We start from the raw sequence: 20,570 nt of genomic DNA on the forward strand, positions 1-20,570 counted from the left end.
GACACCAAGTGCTGCCTCCCCCCGGAAGTGGCATACTTGCCGTTAGTCTGGGGGGTGGGGGCCCCACCCTCCCTCCCCCACAATGAGGAAAATTAAGAAACAATTATTTTCTGTTTTCTGCATTCGTTCAATGAATCTTGTGTGAGGCCTTGGTCGTGGAGATACTCCCTCATTTTCTACGCTTGTTTCAAAAATTAAATGTCGTGTATTCTGCACATTTAAAATGAGCATACATAACCTTGTGTTGACCTTTGACACCCATACTATTTCCATCCATCACTCTAAGTTATTACCGGCCACTATGAGCCCAGGTGCGCGTGCGAAGGGAAGGAAAATCTGAATGACGAAAATGGTCGCATTGAGTTTGAGGGATACAGTGTCCTGTGCGGTGAGTTCGCCTGTCGCCTCTGAGGTGACGATCTTCACTTGGGTCGACCCAATGCTTCGAATCACGGGGACTGCATAGAGGAGGCCCAATCCCATCCCATAGAAAGCTGATTTCTGTTGTCACTTCAGTCGCATTTTAATCGGTTTTCAAAAATGTCCGCGGCGCGATGATGCATGCTATGCGTTCCACTTTTTTCCAATATTTTACTGTATAATGTTTGTAATTGCGAGGAATATCATTGAAAAGTTATGAATTTGATAGATCACATCATCACATGTATCAATTCCGGTTAATACCCCTAATTTTACCTTATTTCCCTGTGAAACTCGGATCAATTTGTTTGTCAGCGGCGCGAGTGGCGACTTTTGTAAACCCTTTGAAATGTGCGGTGGGTGGCAACAAATTGGGGGCCGATTTGGAGATCCTCTTCCGCGCTGGCTTGCTCTCCACCCGATGACCCCGTGGAGTTACATCATATATATATATATATACTACTTCATTCATTCACACGGCGCCTTGTAAGGAAAGAAAGGGATAGGAACATGTAATAGAAAAAGGACGAGGACAACGGTGCTGTGGTGGATGGAAAAATCCAGAAATCAGAGGGTAAAAATGCGGCCTGACTGGGACAGTCCCTGTCAGGCCGCATTTTTACCCTCTGATTTCTGGCTTTTTCCATCCACCACAGCACCGTTGTCCTCGTCCGTTAGCATACAGGATGGTCTCAGCGGTCAGTCAAACCGCTCACGACTGCAGCTACATACTATCACTCAGTGATTCGACGGTTGGTTTGGATAAACGAAGGTAGATATCACCGTATTCTAAGGCACAGGCGCGTGTACGACACAAAGTTAGGCGGACAAGACTACAGTTTGTTGTAAAAGGTCAGTATTTCCGTTGAGTTGTCTCTTCCCTGTGCCACCTTGCACTTTTGTTTGGCTTGGAAAAAAATCGATCGTGGTCCATGCGTGACAATGAACTTTTTTGCTTGCTCCTGAGCCTTAATTGGCGGACACGCAGCGGCCGAGTCCCCGTCTACAATGGTGAGAATATTGCCCATTCATCGGGAAGCATTCTCATTTTTTGGCAAATTCTCGTCTGGCGTCGTCGTTATCGATCGGCTCTCATCCGTCATCTCTTGCCGACGCTGCACCTTTGGGCACCCTCCGCCGCCCCCCACCCACCCACTCTCCACCCCACCCCACCTTGAGTCAAGCCTCCACCCAGACGACACAGCCATGCCTCGCGACGACCAATAACTACAACAAATTGAAGGGATTTCCTCATTCGGGCACCCTTCATTAGACTCTATAGTTATGTAGAAGATCATTGTTTCCGTTGAGTTGTCCAGAGTGTAAGTTAAGGTGAAAAATCATTTCACTTGGCTGGATGATGAATGTTTTTATGGCACGGTGACGTTTGTCTTTGGTTTGATTTTGGATTTGTGATACCGTAGAAAATTACTTTCTTAGGCAGTACTCAGGATCGTTATTGTTATTTTCAGGTTCGTCTCGCCAATGAGAAACTGTAATTATTTAATTACTATAAATAGGAATTGCCTATGGGATATGGGAGGTGTAGGTGTATAACCTTCAGGAGAAAACTTTTCCTTGCATAATGGCACTACAGGATACAATCTTCCTCTTTCTGAAAAATAGTTCTCGATAGAGAGTTAAAATAATATCATCCTGGCTATCTACGCGTGAGCATTCACCTCACCAACTGTTTCACGAGTGAAATTACCAATCTTTCCGTTTATTTGCTGCAGTCGGTTGAAAAAATCTAGTTTAAATAGAAAAGTTGAATTACTTTTAATTTCTCATCGACGAAGGATGTGCTTCTAGTTACGTCCACCGCGCATATGATATGAAAATGCACTGTTTTTATTCAACATTTAGAATTTAGGTAATGTATCATGATGCAGAACTTCGCAATATGCTTCCTGCGTATTGCAAAAAGTCCTCCTTGGGAATAATTTTCAATGCCTTTACAACGCAAATAAAAATATGAGTCACAAATAGGATAACAGAAAGGAATTTATTTTTAATTCAACTTTTCGTTTTTCTTTGTGAAAGCTATGATTAATATTCATTTACATTATATTACTTTGCCTGTTATTTATTATTAGTTAAATAAAGCATTTCAGAATCTCGCAATGAATAACTCCCTCTATATCGTGCCACATGTCATACAAGATTTGCCTACTTACTTTCGTTATTCCAAACTGCTGGGTTAAAAGCGATTTTCTTGGGTCGTGTCTCCTGCGGCGGGAATTTGGGTGGGGCTCAAGTGCCGGGTCTACACTAGTAACTTAAGTGACTACTTAAGTTGGCTCTGTATTTAAGTTGGTAGTGTAGGTGTCACCAGCTTCATTTAAGTACACCTCCACTTAAGTCATCTTAGAACCCAACTTAAATTGCGTAGGCAACTGTTTCCGCACGGTTGAAGCTCTTCATGTGTTGTAAATGGCACATAATACCCATCTCACATCATCCCGTTGATTATGTTCTAAGTTGTGCTGTATTGTATGATGTGGTTATTGAGCGTTCTATTTCGTTAGTTAATTTCTAGTGTTGGGGATATTAATTCGACGAATTTATTTTGTAGTGTTTCTCATCTTATTGTTGGTTTTATTTCCGTGAAAACTAATTGCTATGCCTGTTGCTCACGGTGAAACTCGATTTATAAAACTTAGAAACATTTTAAGGAATTTTAAGACTGACAATGAGACGACGGCAGAGGATCCGGTAAAACAGTTTATTTTCCATGGTGTCATAATCGAAAATAACGTAAACGAATGCACTCAGTAACTTCCCACACACTGTTATTGAAACTATTGCATAGGGCTTTAATGTTAGTCCTAGGGATGCCGAGGGAGATAAGATGTGGCGATTTCATTGGACGTGGGAGGAATTAATGGTTGAAATTTAACATCAATGGTTTTAATAAAGCAGTGGAATTTGACTAGCAATAAGTGTTTTTGTTTACGTTATGAATATGTCATTCCACGAAGTCACGCTTAGTAATTCTAAATTCCTCTGGCTCCATCACCTCTCGCCATATAGCGTTCCCTCAGAAACTGAAATCGGTCTTTCCTTTTAACCTTCTGAATCCAAAATGGTTAATTCACGGAGTTTGGAAGTTTATTTCGAATAACAGTCGCTTTGGATCAAAGAATCACTAATTGCTCTCCTAGACCTTCATCTGTCAACATAACTGTTTCCCGATATAGACAATCACGGTGCTGAAGTCGACTTAAAGCTCAAGTGTAGCTACCGCACCACATTTAAGATTATATTTAAGTGAAGTCACTTAAGTTAAGTATGTAGTGTAGACAAGGCAAAGGTCGTGAGGCTACTAAACCGTTATTCCTTTTCCCAGACTTAGGGACCTATCGCCCACGCAAACTTACACTCTCTCCGCAATAATGAGGTTTTACAATTCAAACTTCGACAAGTACGTCTCACTAAACAATAATCGTATTTGTCATAGCTAAACGAATTGGCTCTTCTTCCATTCTTCACTCTTCTATGGGCATCAACAATTTGCATGACTTTCTAGAATTTAGCGGACACAAACTAGAAAATGGCAGCAAACGTGAGTATTGGGGGTGTAAGTTAGCATTTTGTGTGGGCTTCGGGAATGATTTGGCTATTTCTCAAGGTCAAACCCTCCTCAGGATTTTCATGTCTTCAAAGTCAAAAATACGTACCGATTTCTTTGCAACGAATACATTGTATTGGGAATGGTACATTGGGAATGTTTTCAGCGGTTTATGAAATTGCTTATGAAATTGATATCGCTGCAAAATGAGATGAGATGAATTTAATGTCTAGCTACTTACACTAAGGTTTTTTACGCTCTATCTGCCGCAAAATATGCAACTAACAAAGATTCACTTGGTTTGCGAGAGAAAATGCTGCCTTGAGCTCAAGCCACAATATATACAATTATCAGCTTGCATGTCAAATTTTTGGCACTGTTAGAATATTTTGAACGAGATATTTCTTCAGAAGTACATACTCCTGTTGTTTTTACATGTTTTTATTGGCATGTAAGCTGGTATCTAATATGTATATACTAATTGTGGCTTGAGTTTCAGGCAGCATTTTCTCTTTTAAACCAAGTAAACTTGTCAATCGCACATTTTGAGGCAGATATAGCGTAAAAATAACTGAGTGTAAGTAGCTAGACATTTAATACTCTAGTTAAAATATTAGTAAAAAGTGCATTTTAGGGAACTAATGAACTAATGTAAAAACTTGTTGGAGAAACAATAGTCATGATGTAACAGTACGATTTACGATTTGAATTGCTTTAATAGCAGAGTCAAAGAAGGATTTGGAAAAAATTCCGGTAAATATGAGTAGGATGATGTGTAGAGGCCAGCTGAGAATAAGCACAAAGAAAACTAAGATATAAGTATACAGTTGAAAAGAAGAAGGCAAGGTTAACATTACAATAGGGAAGAAAAAGTGGAAGGGGCGGATGAATTTTGCTATATTCGGAAAGCAGGATAACTTAAGATGGGAAAGGCAAGAAAGAAATTATCAGTAGAATAGCCCAGACGAAGAGAGCATTCTACAAAATGAAATATCTACTCACGGCGGGAAATTTAAGCATAGGATTAAGTTAACAATTTACTAGAACTTGTATTTGGAGTATGCTTACCTATGGAAGTATAGCATGGACAATGGCAGCAGCGGAGAAATCCAGGGTGGAGGGTTTAGAAATTTTGTGATTCATGATAATACTAATAATAATAAGGATCAAATGGATCGACAGAGTAAGTAATGAGAACGTCCTAAGAGTAGGAGAGAGGAGTGGTGAAAACTTTGGAATGAAGAGAAGACGGCCTAATCGGCCACATCTTGAGCCAGAAGATGAAGACAATCGTTGACGGATAAGTAGACGGCAAGAATGTAAAAGGAAGACCGCGGCCAAAATTAATGTAACTGGTAAACAAGGATGTGAAAGAGGAAAAATATGTTTATATGAAAAGATCAGCTGGCAGAAAATTTGAGTGGGGAGCTGCGTCAAACCAATCTTAGGGTTGTTGACCAGTGATGATGATGATGAATTTGCTAATCTTAAGAAAAAATTGTGTTTTAAAAATTTCCAAAGTTTTGCCTCGCTTGTAAATTTGAATCTCCTATGGGTGAAATGCATGCTGGTTAAGCCTTTTGTGTCCGTGGAACGGGTGCATCCCCATTGCTCTTTAATTAGTGCTCGAGCGATGAGATCTCCTTGATCAGACTTTTGCCTCCATGTCCGGGCAGTAGGAATTGGAATGACACCTGTAAATGGTACTAGTACGCAGTGTCATAAAGTTTATTTTTAGGAATTTGCCAGGTTATACTCCAAGAATACATTACTTTCGTTTAGAACTTAACTGTTTGAAGAAAACTCCTGAATCCCAACTCTGCCATACGTCTCCAGGGTGTCGATGTGTCCCAAAAAAGGGCATTCGCATTCCTATCGCATTTCCAACCTCTTACTCGACATCCACAGAATGGCTTCAAAATGACTCGTGGCGTAAAAAAAAAAAAACCTTGAAGCATAATGGGAAATATTATCGAACCCTTCGCTCTTTCCAGATATCATTGATTTCTGGCTTGTGCGATAATTGTAGCATCGATGGTAGCCCCAATTCTTTCCCGATAACAGCAACCAAAATAGATCTCTCAAAACGAACTCACCCCAATCTTAGGAGATGAAACTAATAAGCAAGCAAAGATCGACGATTTTCAGTCTTTGATGCTTATGACCCGAATTTCGGCGCACATGCAGTTAAAATAACTAAACTATCAGCAGTGGTCTCAAAGCAACGAAATCTTCTCGGGCTTCCCTTCGGGTTGGGCTGTCTGGCAACGAGTCCTGAGGACGATTGAGATATATAACTCCATCGCAACGTCGACAGACATGGAGAGCCTAACCCGAGCGGAAGCCTGAGAAGATTCCATTGGATTAGCTCGCCGGGAAAGTATCATTTACTTCTTTGCAGCCTCACAAAACTTTGATTTCGGTAGATCAGACATGTCTGCAGCGTATTTCGGCGCGCGTCTGTTTCATATGGACGCGTCGGATGGTCTAACCAATGTGTGTCATTCTCTCCAACACATTCCATTAACATTTTCAGCTCTTGAATAAATTTCCTATCGTCGATTAATAATGAGGTCTAATCCTTAAACTGATCATGAAACTGTCAAAAATTCAAAATTAACCATGCTACGAAAGAAAGTTGATTTTTACTTATTGAAGAATTGGAACGTGTATTTTAACCCAATTTTTTTCACAGAGAAAATATTTTACAAGTGTAAAAGCTTAAAATTATTGAAGATTCTTCAGACCAACATGTAGTAAATCATTATTTTCAAATTTCCTACGCACATTCTACGCAGGATTTTTCTGTAAAAACGCCATTCTATGAAGACGCATAGTTAGAGAGATATCTGATCGTCTGAAATTCATATTCAGAGCTTCAAGGAATTTACAATTTGCTTTCGTGGAGGTCGTTACTTTGGAATTTTCCTTTTTCCTGTCTGTTAAATCTATAATGGAAAATTTGTGGTTTATATATCTGAAAAATTGATGGAATGCAAGGAAAAGATTTTCCATCGAGCAGCAGCTTGGTCTTGCTATTCTGCTGGCTCCATTGGCTTTTTTAAATGACGTTTGCCTACATTTAATAGTTATAATCACTCATTTAAGATTTACATATTTAGTAATGAATAAAAATTACTCCTTTGATATTTATTCCATCTTTTAAGGTTTTCGATGGACAAATCTTTTTTTTTCAATTTCAATGTTTTACCGTATGAACTATGGAAAGTGACTGATTCGCTTGGGTAATCGTTTGGAGATCTCGGTATCGATAACTGTGAAGAAGAGCCAGGGCCGCCTTTAGATAAAAAGAGGCCCTCGGCTATTCATTCCGCTTGCAGGCCCTTTCACCTCCCACCTTAAAGTTTGTAAATTGTATGAACGATAATGAAATAGATAGCAACTGTGGTATATTTCAATATGTTAAATTAAACATGTTGTGATTTTTACTAGCCTTCATCGAAATTTTGGCAGGGATAATAAATAAAAGAGTGAAGAATGAATTGAGAATGTAGGCCCCTATTGATATTGAGGCCCTTGGCTGAACCCTAAACGGCCTGTTGGAAAATTCGGCCCTGAGAAGAGCAACGGATTATGAGCAAGAAGAGAAGAGCAAGGGCTTTGGTCATTTAGAAAAAAGTTTGCGTGGATACAAAATGCTTGAATAATAGAAAAGTTGCAGGATTCTTTATTTCCGCGTGTGATTGAAAGCAGTAATAAAGAGAGAGAAGTATCTTTCGAAGCACACATACATTTCATAACTAAGTAACAAACTTTTTACGTCGCCTCCTCCTACCGATTCCGTTATGTGAACAACCACTTCATATGTCCGGTGCCACATCACAGCATGGCAAATGTTTCTCGGAGGGCACTAAGTGGATGTAGCTTGCGGGCATATGTTTACTGTCCGATTGACTACACATTGTACCCTAACGGCAAGCGGAAATTTCTGAGCTAGTTACAGTAAGCAATCTGCATGCATACAGGTATGTGCCCTTGTGTGCGGCAGCAGGAACAATTAAGTGATCATTATTAGCTCTAGGCGCTGAAGGCTACATCCGAACTGACGATATTCCATTGTCTCCAATCTGCGTTCACTCTAGTCACTGCTGTCAATATTTGTGCGGAGCTGTGTTCTCTTGTGCCTAGTAATCCGTTAGTGCGCTGCCTCAAGAATGCTTCTCACTCTGTTCAACATGTAGTCCAGCAGGAAAAGCACTTCCTCGGTGCACTGCTATGCTCTTTTCGTTTCTTCTGTTCCATTTGATCTCGAAGTAAATACGGAAAAAGCTTTAGATCAACTAGCGCAATAACTGAAATCTGAGGCAAGTATTGAAGCTTCTGGTCACAGATTAATGATAATATTAATATGGAAACTTGTATAAGGTGGTAAATTCAATGATGAAGAACGGTTTGATCAAGACCCAATGATCTCATCTTCGGTGTGTCTCATTTTAATTTAAGAAATATTGTCGCATTAAGCAAACAAGGGGTAGTGCGTCAGCTAAGTGAGCAGAGCGCTTGCCTGCTGAATAAAGGGTCCCTGGTTCAAATCCCGATTGAAGCTTTCGGACACCACAAACATAATCGTCCAAGTGGCCCAAGGAAAGGAACGGGCCTCCATATCTGGACTGCGTTATAGTCAAGCGCCTGTTGCTTGGTTCTGGGTTAGCTCTACCCTCACCTATCCAAACCAACCGTCGGGTTGAGGCATCGAGTGCGTGAGGGAAAGATAAAAAAACCGTTGCATAGGAAGCAATGCCAACTGCCTGTGGAGGAAGCAAATCAGTCGACTCGCTCTCGTCATAAAGTGGAATGGGAGTACGTAACTACATTGCGAAAGTTTTCCTATCTTGATCTCATGCGCGGAAGCCAGTGACCCTTTCTTCATATGGTGACGCTGCAGCATCAGTCCTGTTGTCCGACCGCTAACTTCCGACGCGGAAAGAAAGAAATATGTACTTGGGAGGTTTCATGGCACACTCGCGGAGAGAAATACTTCCGGAGCTATGAAAGGTGACTGTCTTCAATCCTCCCTCCCTCTCCTAAAACTGCACTGACTGAGAAATTGCTCGCTCGCCTGCCACCGGCTTACACGAAAGGAAGGCCTTCGTTTCGATGCAAAATTTTCAGCTCAAGTGCCCCACAAGGGACCCTAGTTTCAAGATGAAATCCGAACTGCATCCCGGGCACAGAGCTACCACAATCCAAAACCCTTTGCGAATTCCCCCTCTCCCCCGAAATTTAGTACTCTCTTCTGTAGCATTTTTAGAATTTGAGCTTGTTATTCCGTGTAATCTAAATGTATGCTGTGTAAGAAGCCGAATTCATTCAAGAAAATTATAAATATTTTTTTCGAGAAATGGGAAGAATAAGCGCTAATAATCTTAATAGCAATTTATTTTTGTACTGTCTCCTTTTCTCCTTTCCTCTGCGGGTTAAGATATTCTTCTCTATGTAAATTCTCTCTTCATAGCACTTTCTCGCAACTTTCTACGATTACAGCATTTATCTTTCTTTAGAAAATAATTTTGTGCTCAAATGCAGATGTTGATAGAAATTGTTTATTAGTTTAATGGGGATTCCCGTAGGGCTGTCAAATATTTTTCCCCATTTCTCTTTCCTCCCGACCTTCTACTCCTGTCTTTAGACTGTGATTTGATGCAATTGATTTAGCGGATTATAATTTAATATCATTTCTTGAAGGTATCAGAAACGCTCAGCCGGTACGGCGCTAATCCCTTCGACCACATGATTTTCTCATTTTCTATCGTTCCATACTCAGTCCACACAATTCATATCGTTAATTAATCTCTTACTTATGGGGTGAATTCGTGTGCTCCGTGTATTACTCGTTTCGTGCTTCGTACATCGCAATTTTTAATTCCGTTCTCTAGGTAGAGAACTCTTCAAGTGAATTTTGAGTCAAATTACTGTAAAATAATTTGTCACTTTATGTTTTGATTGAACGGATGAAAGTAATGAATTCGTATCGATTGAGGTAATTCCACTATTCTACGCACCACGGGAAGAAAGCCCGGAGATTCAAATTTCATTTCATATCCTTAAATGTTCATGTATTTTCTCTATATAAGATATTTCTCTCTCCCAACACCACTTTATAGACGAAAAAAGAAAAACAATCAGAAGGAGAAATAAGCTAGTAAATGTATTTCATAAGTAACTAAATGAATGCGAATCTGCTGACTAACTATCAAATTTATGGGAAAATGTATGAAAATGAAATTAGGGGAATATGCCTTAATTTATAAAGGTTTTATAATTTATATAGGAAATATAAATTTATATAGGAAAGTGCCTTAATTTATAAAGGCTTTAAATGTAGAGGGTTAGCATTTTACACCGTAGCTTTTCCCCGTCCTTATACGCGCATTAACTTGAGATATATCCATGCAATAGAAATTTTAACCTGGTATAAATAGCTTTGAATGCATAAGGTGTGAAAAGAAGCGTTTTGTGTTCACATTTTTGCCGTAGGAATTAGAGTCATTGGCGTCACTGTGCTTCTTTCTGTAGAACGGCCGAAGGACAGGAGAGAAGGTGGCATATGTCAGCGTCAAAAGTGGTGGCTTTTGATAAGTAAAAAAAGCTGTTTGACTTTAGAATTGTGACACAATCGGGAATGCCGAGCTTATCACAGGCGAATGTTTGAGGGAAACAGCGGGAGGGTTAGACGAACGTAGGAGCGTGCGGATACTGTAAGGGAAGAAGGCTCACGAAAGACGAAGAAAGTGAATACTTTCCCAAAGACGGGAAGACCGTGTTGCGGAAGCACGAATACCTATTTAAATTTTCTATAAATGATTGAGGGAGGTGTAGTGACGTCGTGGGCGGAGCGCATGGCTGCTGATCGAGGGGTCCCGGCTTCAAATCCCGTGTGAAAGCTTTGGAAACTCCGAAACAAAATCCTCCAAGCGCGAGGTGGTCCAGGGGAAGTGACATCTCAATTCGTGATATGCACGCGCCTATGGCGGCGTTCGGGGGAGCTCAACCCTCACCTATCCATAACAGCTTTCTGGTTGAGCCACCTAGTGATAATGAAGGAATAGGGTTGTAAAATGCTTCCTTATCCTTCCGTCCTTTGGTCGCCAAATGTCATTAAGTTCCAGGCATAGAGTGGCCATTGGATGCGTCCGATTCCTCTCTGCTTTCGCTTCCCTCCATCCTCTCATTCCCACTATCTCCCATGTCGCCAAGTCACCTTTGTGCGGGGCTTTGTCTTCATTTTGGCTTGAGTCATTCAGTATTTAGTCTCCCTATATTGGTCAACTTCAACTATCCGTGATGCTTTCAACTGTTTCTCTGCATTACTATTCATCGAGTTTACTAAATATAGGATTCCTCTGATTCGTTTTATTATCGCATAATAGCTCCTTAATTTTAGGCCCTTAAACTATGGGTTGAAAGTATTCAGAACCACCTTTACGTAAAATGATAGTAACATTTTCCTCTTCTCCTCGCAGAAACGATTTTCGAGAGCTCCATTTTGAATATTTCGCGTGAAATCCCGCTATGGTATATTGTGCAGATTGAATTTTAATGCACAAAGAGCAAAATCCTTACCCTTGGGCTACAACCTTGTCGCGGTGGAAAGGCTTGCGCGTTCCTATGACCCCTAGAGCTGCACTTGCGGGATTCATTCTACATTATTCCCGGTAGGGCCACCCATACCAGATAGGTCAAAGGGTAGGAGCCAGAAGAAAGGTAGTCCACGTGATGGTGTCACGTGAAAAACACTGTTGGAATGGAAGTGGGAAACCCTACCAACTATCTCTTCACTGAAAACATGGAGTACAACCAAATGAGCCTCGGAATCTCATCGGCCGGTACCCGTCCGCAAAGGGCGGGTGTCGGGCACGGCAGCGAGGTCGGCAAGGTCCTCGGGGTCGCCAACATGCGAAATCCTTGCAGAGACTTATCATCATCATCATCAGCAGCAGCAGCAATGAAGAAGGAAGAAAAGAAGACCAAGAAGATGGAAAAGAAGAAGTCGGCTATAAATGTAGGGACGTGGAATGTGAGGACTATGATGAGGGCGGGGAAGTTAGAAAATATCAAATGGGAAATGGATAAAGGGAGGATAGATATCTTAGGATTATGCGAGGTAAGGTGGAGGGAATGCGGGGACTATTGGAGTGATGGGTATAGGGTTATATATAGTGGAGGGGAAGAGAGCCAGCGAGGGGTAGCTTTAGTATTAAACGGGAAGATGGGTAAGCGTGGTAGGCATAGACCAGGTAAGCGATAGGATTCTGGTGGTAGAAATTGAGGCGCGGCCCACCAACCTTGTGGTGGTCCAAGTTTACATGCCCACTAGCAATCATAGGGAAGATGAAGTAGATGAGGTGTATGAACAGCTCAAGAAAATAACTAGAGAAACACCGGGTAAGGAAAATCTGGTAGTGATGGGGGACTGGAATGCCTCAGTCGGGGAAGGGAGGGATGGGCACGAAATAGGAGATTTTGGTCTAGGAATACGAAACGACAGGGGAGAGAAAGCAGCAGAATTTTGTAGGAGAAACAAATTATTCATCACAAACACGTGGTTCAATCATCATAAAGGGCGAAGGTACACATGAAAAAGTCTTCGGGATGTGGGGAGATATCAAATAGACTACATTATGGTAAGACAGAGGTTTAGGAATAGTGTGAAAAACTCGCGCAGCTTCCCCGCAGTGGATGCGATTCGGACCACAATCTAGTGCTCATGAAATGCAACGTAAGATTCAAAAGACTTATGAATGTTAGGAAGGCGAAGAAATGGAACGTAGAAGCCCTGAAGGGGAGTATGAGGAGAGAATATCAGGAACTAGTGGACATTAGTATACGGGAGATTGAAAGTACTAAGACTGTTGAGGAAAGATGGGATAATATTAAAACGGGAATAGTCAAAGCGGCGGAGAAGTCAATTGGTTACGTTGACAGTAGAAGGATAAAGAAGCCGTGGATAACGGAGAACATGATAAGGGAAATGGAGGAGAGGAGGAAGTGGAAGAACGTGGACACAGAACAGGGAAAAAGAATGTATAGGGAACTGAATAATCGATTACGACGTGAAACTAAGAGGGCAAGGGAGGCTTGGTGGAAAAGATAGTGTGAGGAAATGGAAAAGTTCCAAAAGGATGGAGAAGTAGGCGCGTTGTACGCCAAAGTTAAGTCGCTATCGGGCGGCAAAAAAGGACAAGCCATGTGTAAAATTAAGGCTAAAGATGGGAGGATGCTAACCGAGCGAGAAGAGGTACAGAGTAGATGGAAGGAATACGTGGAGGATCTGTATGACGGAATGAACAGACCAGACAGATTGACTCTAGAGGAGGAAAGGGCAGTGGAGAAGGATAATCTTGGGTCGGACATATTAGATTCGGAAATAGAGAGAGCACTTCGTGACATGAAGGCTAGGAAAGCAGTAGGCGTGGACAATATCCCGTGTGAGCTTCTGAAGAATCTAGGGAAGGAAGGTAAGAAAAGGTTTTTCGAACAAGTGCGCAGAATCTATGAAGAGGGATGTTGGCCGGAGGATTTCGTGAGGACGGTTTTAATTCCGCTTCCGAAAAAGAAGAAAGCTGTGGAATGCGGAGATTATAGGACTATCAGCTTAATATCGGATGCGGCGAAAGTGGTGCTGAGGATATTGAACGGACGAATGGAGGCGAGGGCAAAAGAGTATTTGGGTGAAGATCAATTTGGTTTCAGAAAAGGGAAGTCAACTCGTGATGCAATAGCAATAATGAGGTCCCTCGTCGAGAGGAACCTAGAATATGAGCAGGACGTATTTGCGTGTTTCGTGGATTTTGAGAAAGCGTTTGATAGGGTGAACTGGGTAAAGTTATTGGATATTCTCAAGAGAATAGGTGTAGATTGGAGGGATAGACGACTGATTCGTAATCTCTATATGGCCCACACTGCGCAAGTGAGGGTAGCGGACGGAGAATCTGGGTGGGCAAGCATTGGCCGAGGTGTGAGGCAAGGCTGTCCTCTATAGCCGCTGCTCTTTAACGTGTACGCTGAAGAGATGGTAAGGGAAGCGTGGGATGAGTTAGAAGCTGGAATAAAAGTGGGAGGAATGATGGTCAAATCATTGAGATTCGCGGATGATCAGGCGCTGATTAGCTAGTCAGCGAGGGGGCTTCAGGCTCTAGTGGATGCGTTATACGAGCGTTGCGAGGAGTATGGGATGAGGATCAATCACAAGAAAACTAAGGTTATGCGGTTTTGTAAAGCATCACGAGGGAGGAATGCGAGACTCAAGATAAAGGTGGGTGGTGAAAAACTTGAGCAGGTTGAGCAATTCAACTATTTAGGCAGTACGTTAGAGGAAAACAGATACAGCAGTAAGGACATCAGGAAGAGAATTGCATTATCGAAGGAGGCGTTCGTGAACAGGAAGGAGCTTCTAAGAGGATCGTTATGTAAGAGTTTAAAGGAAATGTTAGTGAAGAGTTTGATCTGGAGTGTAGCTCTCTACGGTGCGGAAACGTGGACACTGAGGAAAGAAGACGAGAGAAGATTGGAGGCATTGGAGATGTGGGTATGGAGAAGAATGGAGAGGGTGAAATGGACGGAGAGGAAAAGGAACGACGAAGTGCTGGATATGGTTGGCGAGGAGAGGCAGCTTTTAGATGAGATACGGAGGAGACAGAAGGTATGGATGGAGTTAGTGCTTAGCGGTGAGGGGATGTTGAAAATGGTGTTAGAGGGTAGAATGTTAAGGAAACGAGGGAGGGGAAGGAAAAGATAGATTGAAAGAGAGTAGGCCTTACTGTGAATTAAAGAAGGCAGTGCTGGAAGGAAAGGGAGGCTCCCAGATCACTTCTTGAGTACTCCATGGAAACCTACCTTAATCGGTAGAATACTATAATAATAAAGAGCAAAATATAAATGGCTACTCGAATACGGATAAATTGAGAATGTTAGCACAAAATTTAATCTTTTTCACTCAATAAAGCTGATTCCAATTTTTGACATGTTATATTCGATTTCGGCCCACCGTGCGTTATCTGCCTCCCGGCCTCTCGCTCAAAAACTGCTCTCCCTTGAAGAGTGGCATTCATTGCAGCTTTCTTGCCCTCCTCCTCAGTGAGTGGAGGAAGGTGAAAGTGGAATACTCCTCATACATGGACAACGACATTGCCTCAATTTGATTGCTGGAGCACGCGAGAGAGCACCCTTCCCGCCATTCATCTCAGCTTCGCCTAACAATTAATCGTAGCCCAACGAATACGCTCTTTTTATAATGCGCCCTTCACTCTTCACGCCATCACTTCACACTTCACCCTTCACGCCATCGCCTCTTTCATTATCCCGGTCCTCAATTGCTCATTGGATGGAGACGCACGGAGCTGCTCGTGCACACCGCACTGTCACCATTGTCTTCCGCATTTGCATCTCTTCGTGCGTAGTAGTTATCACCTTTGTCTCTAGTCCATATATATGTGTGTGTTCAATTATGATCAACGTAGGTCGCAAATGCAGCGCGTGAGATAGGCAAGAGCCTAGATGTTAGGCAGGCACTGGTAACTGATTACTATTCATCGAGTTTACCTAATACTTGGCAAAGAAAAAGATCAAAGAAATGGTATCAATGGAGTAAAAAGGTGATTAGCAAAAAAATTAAGTTTGTTTAACGGATAAATATTCTTTTCGAGAGGAAAATGATGAGTTTTAATTGAAAATGAGTTAATAATAATCAGTGCACGAATGTAAAGGAAGCAAGGTATTATTCACGAGGGTCTGGATTTCTGGTCGATAGTGGGGGAGAGACGTAGACTTTTTTTTAATCCTTCTGCGAAGCGAAATATTTCACACTAAAAGATGGTGGGATGCATAGTTTTTTAGCCGCATAATACTAGGAGAGTATTCGTTTGACTACGATTAATTGTTAGATGAAGCTGAGATGAATGGCGGGAAGGGTGCTCTCTCGCGTGCTCTATCAATCAAATTGTGGCAATGTCGTTGTCCATGTATGAGGAGTACATATTCCACATTCACCGTCCTCCACTCAACGTGAAGCTCCAAGGTTTGAACTCGATTTTTTAACTGACGACTGATGCATTACTTGCTTGTGCCATTCATACTTGGTTCTCTGGAAATTATGCTGGAGTGATTCGTGGGTGATTATTTGGGAAACAGTCGGTGTATGTGAAGCCAAAACCTACCACGTATACTAACCAAGCTCTTCGCTCCCAATATTTTCCATTTGTATTTTATTTTCCCTCGGTGTGATCCTATTACCGACTGAGCTTTTTTGAAGTCATCAATCCCTCTTTTTTTCCTAATCTGAGGTTCTGGTTCACATAAAGCGCCAACGTTGAATGCATAGGTTTATATTTGACACTGTTTTTGTCTACTTTTAAACGAGAAGATTAACAACGTGTATCAGTGCCTCTGAAAAAGATAAGTAAGGCAAGCAAAAAAATAAAACCACAATTGCAGCAGGTCTTTCCTACAAAAAGCAGAAGTGAATCGTTTGATATAGAATCGTGCGGATTGGTAAATCAAATGCCGTTCACATGTTTCCATGGAATTAACCATCATCCCGGTGATCTCATTGCCGTCATAAATTGCAAATAAATGTTTAAGGTGGCTAGCCTTTGCAAACACTCCCTACTAATTTAGACTTTCGTCATGTTCAAGCTATGTTTTAATGCCTAAGATCTAATGAGATCCCAAAGTATTTGAAAATGGCTGTTGATCTTTTAATGATGTTCTTTATTCAAAACCTAACGTGCTATTTGTGTATCGGAACTATCGTTAGGGGGCAACAAACTTTAATTTCGTGAGGTGTTTGGGGGGGGGAGGGTCAAGCCGATTCTCTCCTAATCTCACGTGAGGGACAGGGGGGGCCCACGCAAATGTCACATAATTTTTTTCCGCAAGAAACAGATTCTTGACTGCGATCTTTGTTATCTTATATAGTATTATCAACTTATCTTAAATTAAAATGAATTACATTTTTTATCAATCCAACGCAATGAAGCATATATTAACGTATTTACACTGAAAATACGCATTTTGAACAATCGAGACACGCGAGATTAGAGGCAGTGGGTCGAAGCAAGTCTCACGATATCTCCCTGAGGAGGGGTCCAAAAATCGCCAAAATCACGTCACGTAATTAATGGACGCCACCTTACTGTTCCTATCGGAGGTGGAAAGGAACGTTCATATGGAAAATATGTTACAACCCCTTGTACACGAAGCTCATGCTCTTTTTTTTAAGGGAAAGGAATATTCTGGAAAGCCAGGTTACTCATTGCTTTCGTAACGCTTAAAACTGTAATGATGTTGGCCCTGGCAAAGATCCATAAGTGTCACGCTTTCAAGAACACGACAAAATCGGAAACAGTATGATGGCATTTCTGTTTGTGCACGTGCTGTTCCTCATACGTGATCCTCCTTCATTTTGCTAGCGTGAGAAAATGCACGCTGGGTGCCTCTTTAATGGAATATCAGTTATATTTAGTGCGCTTTGAGCACTTTGAGCCTTCCTATTGAAAGGATTGTAAACCAGAATTGCAATTCTTCACGCTATTGTTTCAAACGCATATTCACTAAAGTTATGTATTCCTCCGAATTCGTCTTAAAATATTCAACACTGCTTTTGAAATACATAATTCAACGTCAGTCAACAATTTTCTCACATCTTTTCGGTGTATTTGAATTATATTGCTGTTTCTATTATTTTCCATTTTAATGGTCATAAAATCTTTGATGCTACCCCTAACTTGCCATTTATTTCACGGGTATTATAGTATTGACTAAAGATATTTTGACACCTATTAAGACTTAAACACAAAGTTTGATGTCACATTATAGTGTTTTAATGAGGTAAATTCTGCTAATTGTATCATAATAATTGCAGTCATTGGTAAACTGGGGAAAGGTGTAACTGATATATTTAAAGAGAGTCCTGTATCCTGGATCCTCGCCTTTTTTTGATGTTTTATTTACCTTTTTGAAAAATGTGAAATTTATACACAGAAATTCATTTTACGAGGACATAGAAAATGTAAGAATATTTTACTGAGTTTATGAGTACTTAATAAATAAACTAAGTGTGCCATTAAAAGTTTTTCAAAATTCTCGACGATTTCGTTGTCATATTTTTTCCTAAGATTTACTTCAAATTACTTAAAAATTAACTTACGTTGAAATTGCATCGCACTGCGGAAAATAATGGTACATGTTTGCCCACTGTGTTTTTGGTACATTATTTAATCTTTTTATAATACCCAGCGTATCAAACCATGTGTATTCCTTATGGTTCTGGATTCTATGAAACTAAAAATGAATGTGGAAGGTCAAATGAAAAAAGAAGCGCAGGTGCATTCCATACGCTCATTTTCCAACGAGAAAACCAAGGTTTCCGCACTGTACGCATTGGTCACGGAGGTTGGCCGTTGAAAGTGCCGAATCCGATTTGGATTTATTCACTTAGTCCCGTAATCACAAATGATTTTTAAGAAATCGGTAGACATGGGGAAGAAGGTACGACGAAGAAAGTCTTGTCATTCGGCTGTTCCCTCGACAGTTGAATATAATAGAATGCGAACATTGCCGCCCTCTTTAAATCATTTGGTGACTTAAGTACAGTTCCGATACTTGTTCGCGAAGAACTGATCATTAAAGGAACGAATAGCTTACGGAAGAGTATCTATTAAAATAAAATGTAATTTAATTTTTTAAATTATTTTAAAGCCTACGACGGGTTAAAATAATCGTGAAAAATTGCAATTAAATTTTATTTTAATATGTCTATCTCCCTCTATATTTCACCTGAATCGGTTGACTTTATTCGGAAGAGTTAGTAACAACGAACGACTAAGGTCTATGCGGTGAAGGGAGAAGGTGTTGAAAAGCTCTGACCTAATAAGCATGAGATCATGTCGTCAACTAGTTATCTACGAAATTGCCAAGTCCGTCCATTTTTAAGCACGAAAAACTCGATAAGAAGTTGGCGGTAGGAAAAAAGGAAAAATATTTCTAAGAAAAAGGAAAAATATAAAAAAGATTCTCTTAGTTTTTAAACTCCATCACAATCGACAAGAAAAATATGTGAACGAGCCCATAGTATGGAACGTACCAGCGTAGCGTGTCCGTTTTAATACGGATTACAAAGACTTCCGCCAGGGTAGTGGCGATACGTGTCACACGACTCCTTCGCATGGCTACCATCTTCAATAGAAATGGCTAGCCGCCAGCACAAATAACCTTCTCTGTTCTCTCCCGCGTGCAGAGTGTGACCAGACCTTTGTGAGCCGAGATTCAGGGACTCAGAACGGGACGTTCTCCGCGCCGGTCTTCCTCAACCCCGAGGGCCACTCCCGCCAGTGCATCTACCTGTTTGTCGCCGGACCCAAACAGCGGGTCGAACTTGTGTTCACTTCATTTGCTCTCCGTGGGACGCCGCCCGAGTGAGTAGCCACCTCGTTTAATCGATAATCCATTTGCAGTGCATTGATCCCATTCGGATGATCGGGATTGGGGGCGAGCGATGCTCAAAGCGAGGGCCTCTCCCTGGGGCCGAGACCCTCCGGTTGAAGGCGAGCCCGCTTGGCAGTGCGAGCGCAGAAGCAACAAGGTCACCGCCACGTTCGAGCTTAGGTGCAGAGCACGGTCGGGAACAAGGGGACTTCATAGAGGAGGTCTGCCCCCGTGGAAGATGTATCTATTTCTCGATGTATGTCGCCACTTCGCGCGCTTTCAATTAAGTTTTCAAAAATATCCGCAGCCCGACGATGACGGCTGAGCGATCTATTCATTCTCAATATTTACACTCGTTAGAAATGATATTTTAAAGCTATGAGTTCGTTGGATTGTATCATCGCGAATATGAATTTCGGTCGTGGGCCCTGGTTATGTCTAAGTTTTTAGCTGAAAATGGATCGCTCGTCTGTTAGCGACGCAAGTGGCGACTGCGCGCTTGGTGACGGGCCACTCGAGAATCATATTCGTGGTCCGTGGATAATGGTTACACAGGCCAACAAAAATATTTTTTTGGTGCCGGGAGTTTTCGAGCTGATATAAACAATATTTGTAGTGCTGAATCCAAATATGATATCCGTTTTTCTGTAAAAGCTCTACTTTTTATATACGGCGCATTTTATGATTAGATGTTTTAAAAATATTTGATATATTTCAGAAAATATTTTTCAAATTTAAATCAATCTATAAATAAACTAATTCATAACCTTTCTGCAGTGTTTACTTTGAAAATCACCATAATACCTTTGAGAAAGGGGTTGGGGAGGATTTTTATGTTTGAAGTTCCATTTCCAAAGAACTCTTACTCTTCTCCATCTCCCCCCGGTTTCCGTGTTCTTCCCAGGTGTCGTTATTCTACAGTTACGACTTAAAGTCCTCCTTCCACCGTGGGTTTCCTACATCCCTTAGTTGTATCTTTTCCCACTGTCTCCACTCTGTACGCCTGCCCCCCTTTCTTCAAACATGCCAAATCCTCTCCCAACACCTTTCTCAAAGGTATAAAGGTGATTTTAATACGTTTTGCAGTGTCTTGTTCCAGTTGATGGCTCTGTGATCCGAAACGCGTATTACGCAG

At 41.3% G+C, this 20,570-nt stretch overlaps 1 protein-coding gene across 3 annotated transcripts in view; it reads left to right on the forward strand.

Moving 5' to 3' along the window:
• Positions 1-20,570, forward strand: part of LOC124170605 (tolloid-like protein 1) — a 370,867-nt gene that overhangs the window by 272,168 nt on the left and 78,129 nt on the right. For all 3 annotated transcript variants that reach the window (XM_046549431.1, XM_046549433.1, XM_046549432.1), the window contains one exon: positions 19,248-19,425. In XM_046549431.1, coding sequence (XP_046405387.1) covers positions 19,248-19,425 — 178 coding nt within the window. The remainder of the gene's footprint in view (positions 1-19,247; positions 19,426-20,570) is intronic.

The sequence above is a fragment of the Ischnura elegans genome, chromosome X, assembly GCF_921293095.1.
Source record: "Ischnura elegans chromosome X, ioIscEleg1.1, whole genome shotgun sequence".
Classification (NCBI taxonomy): domain Eukaryota; kingdom Metazoa; phylum Arthropoda; class Insecta; order Odonata; family Coenagrionidae; genus Ischnura; species Ischnura elegans.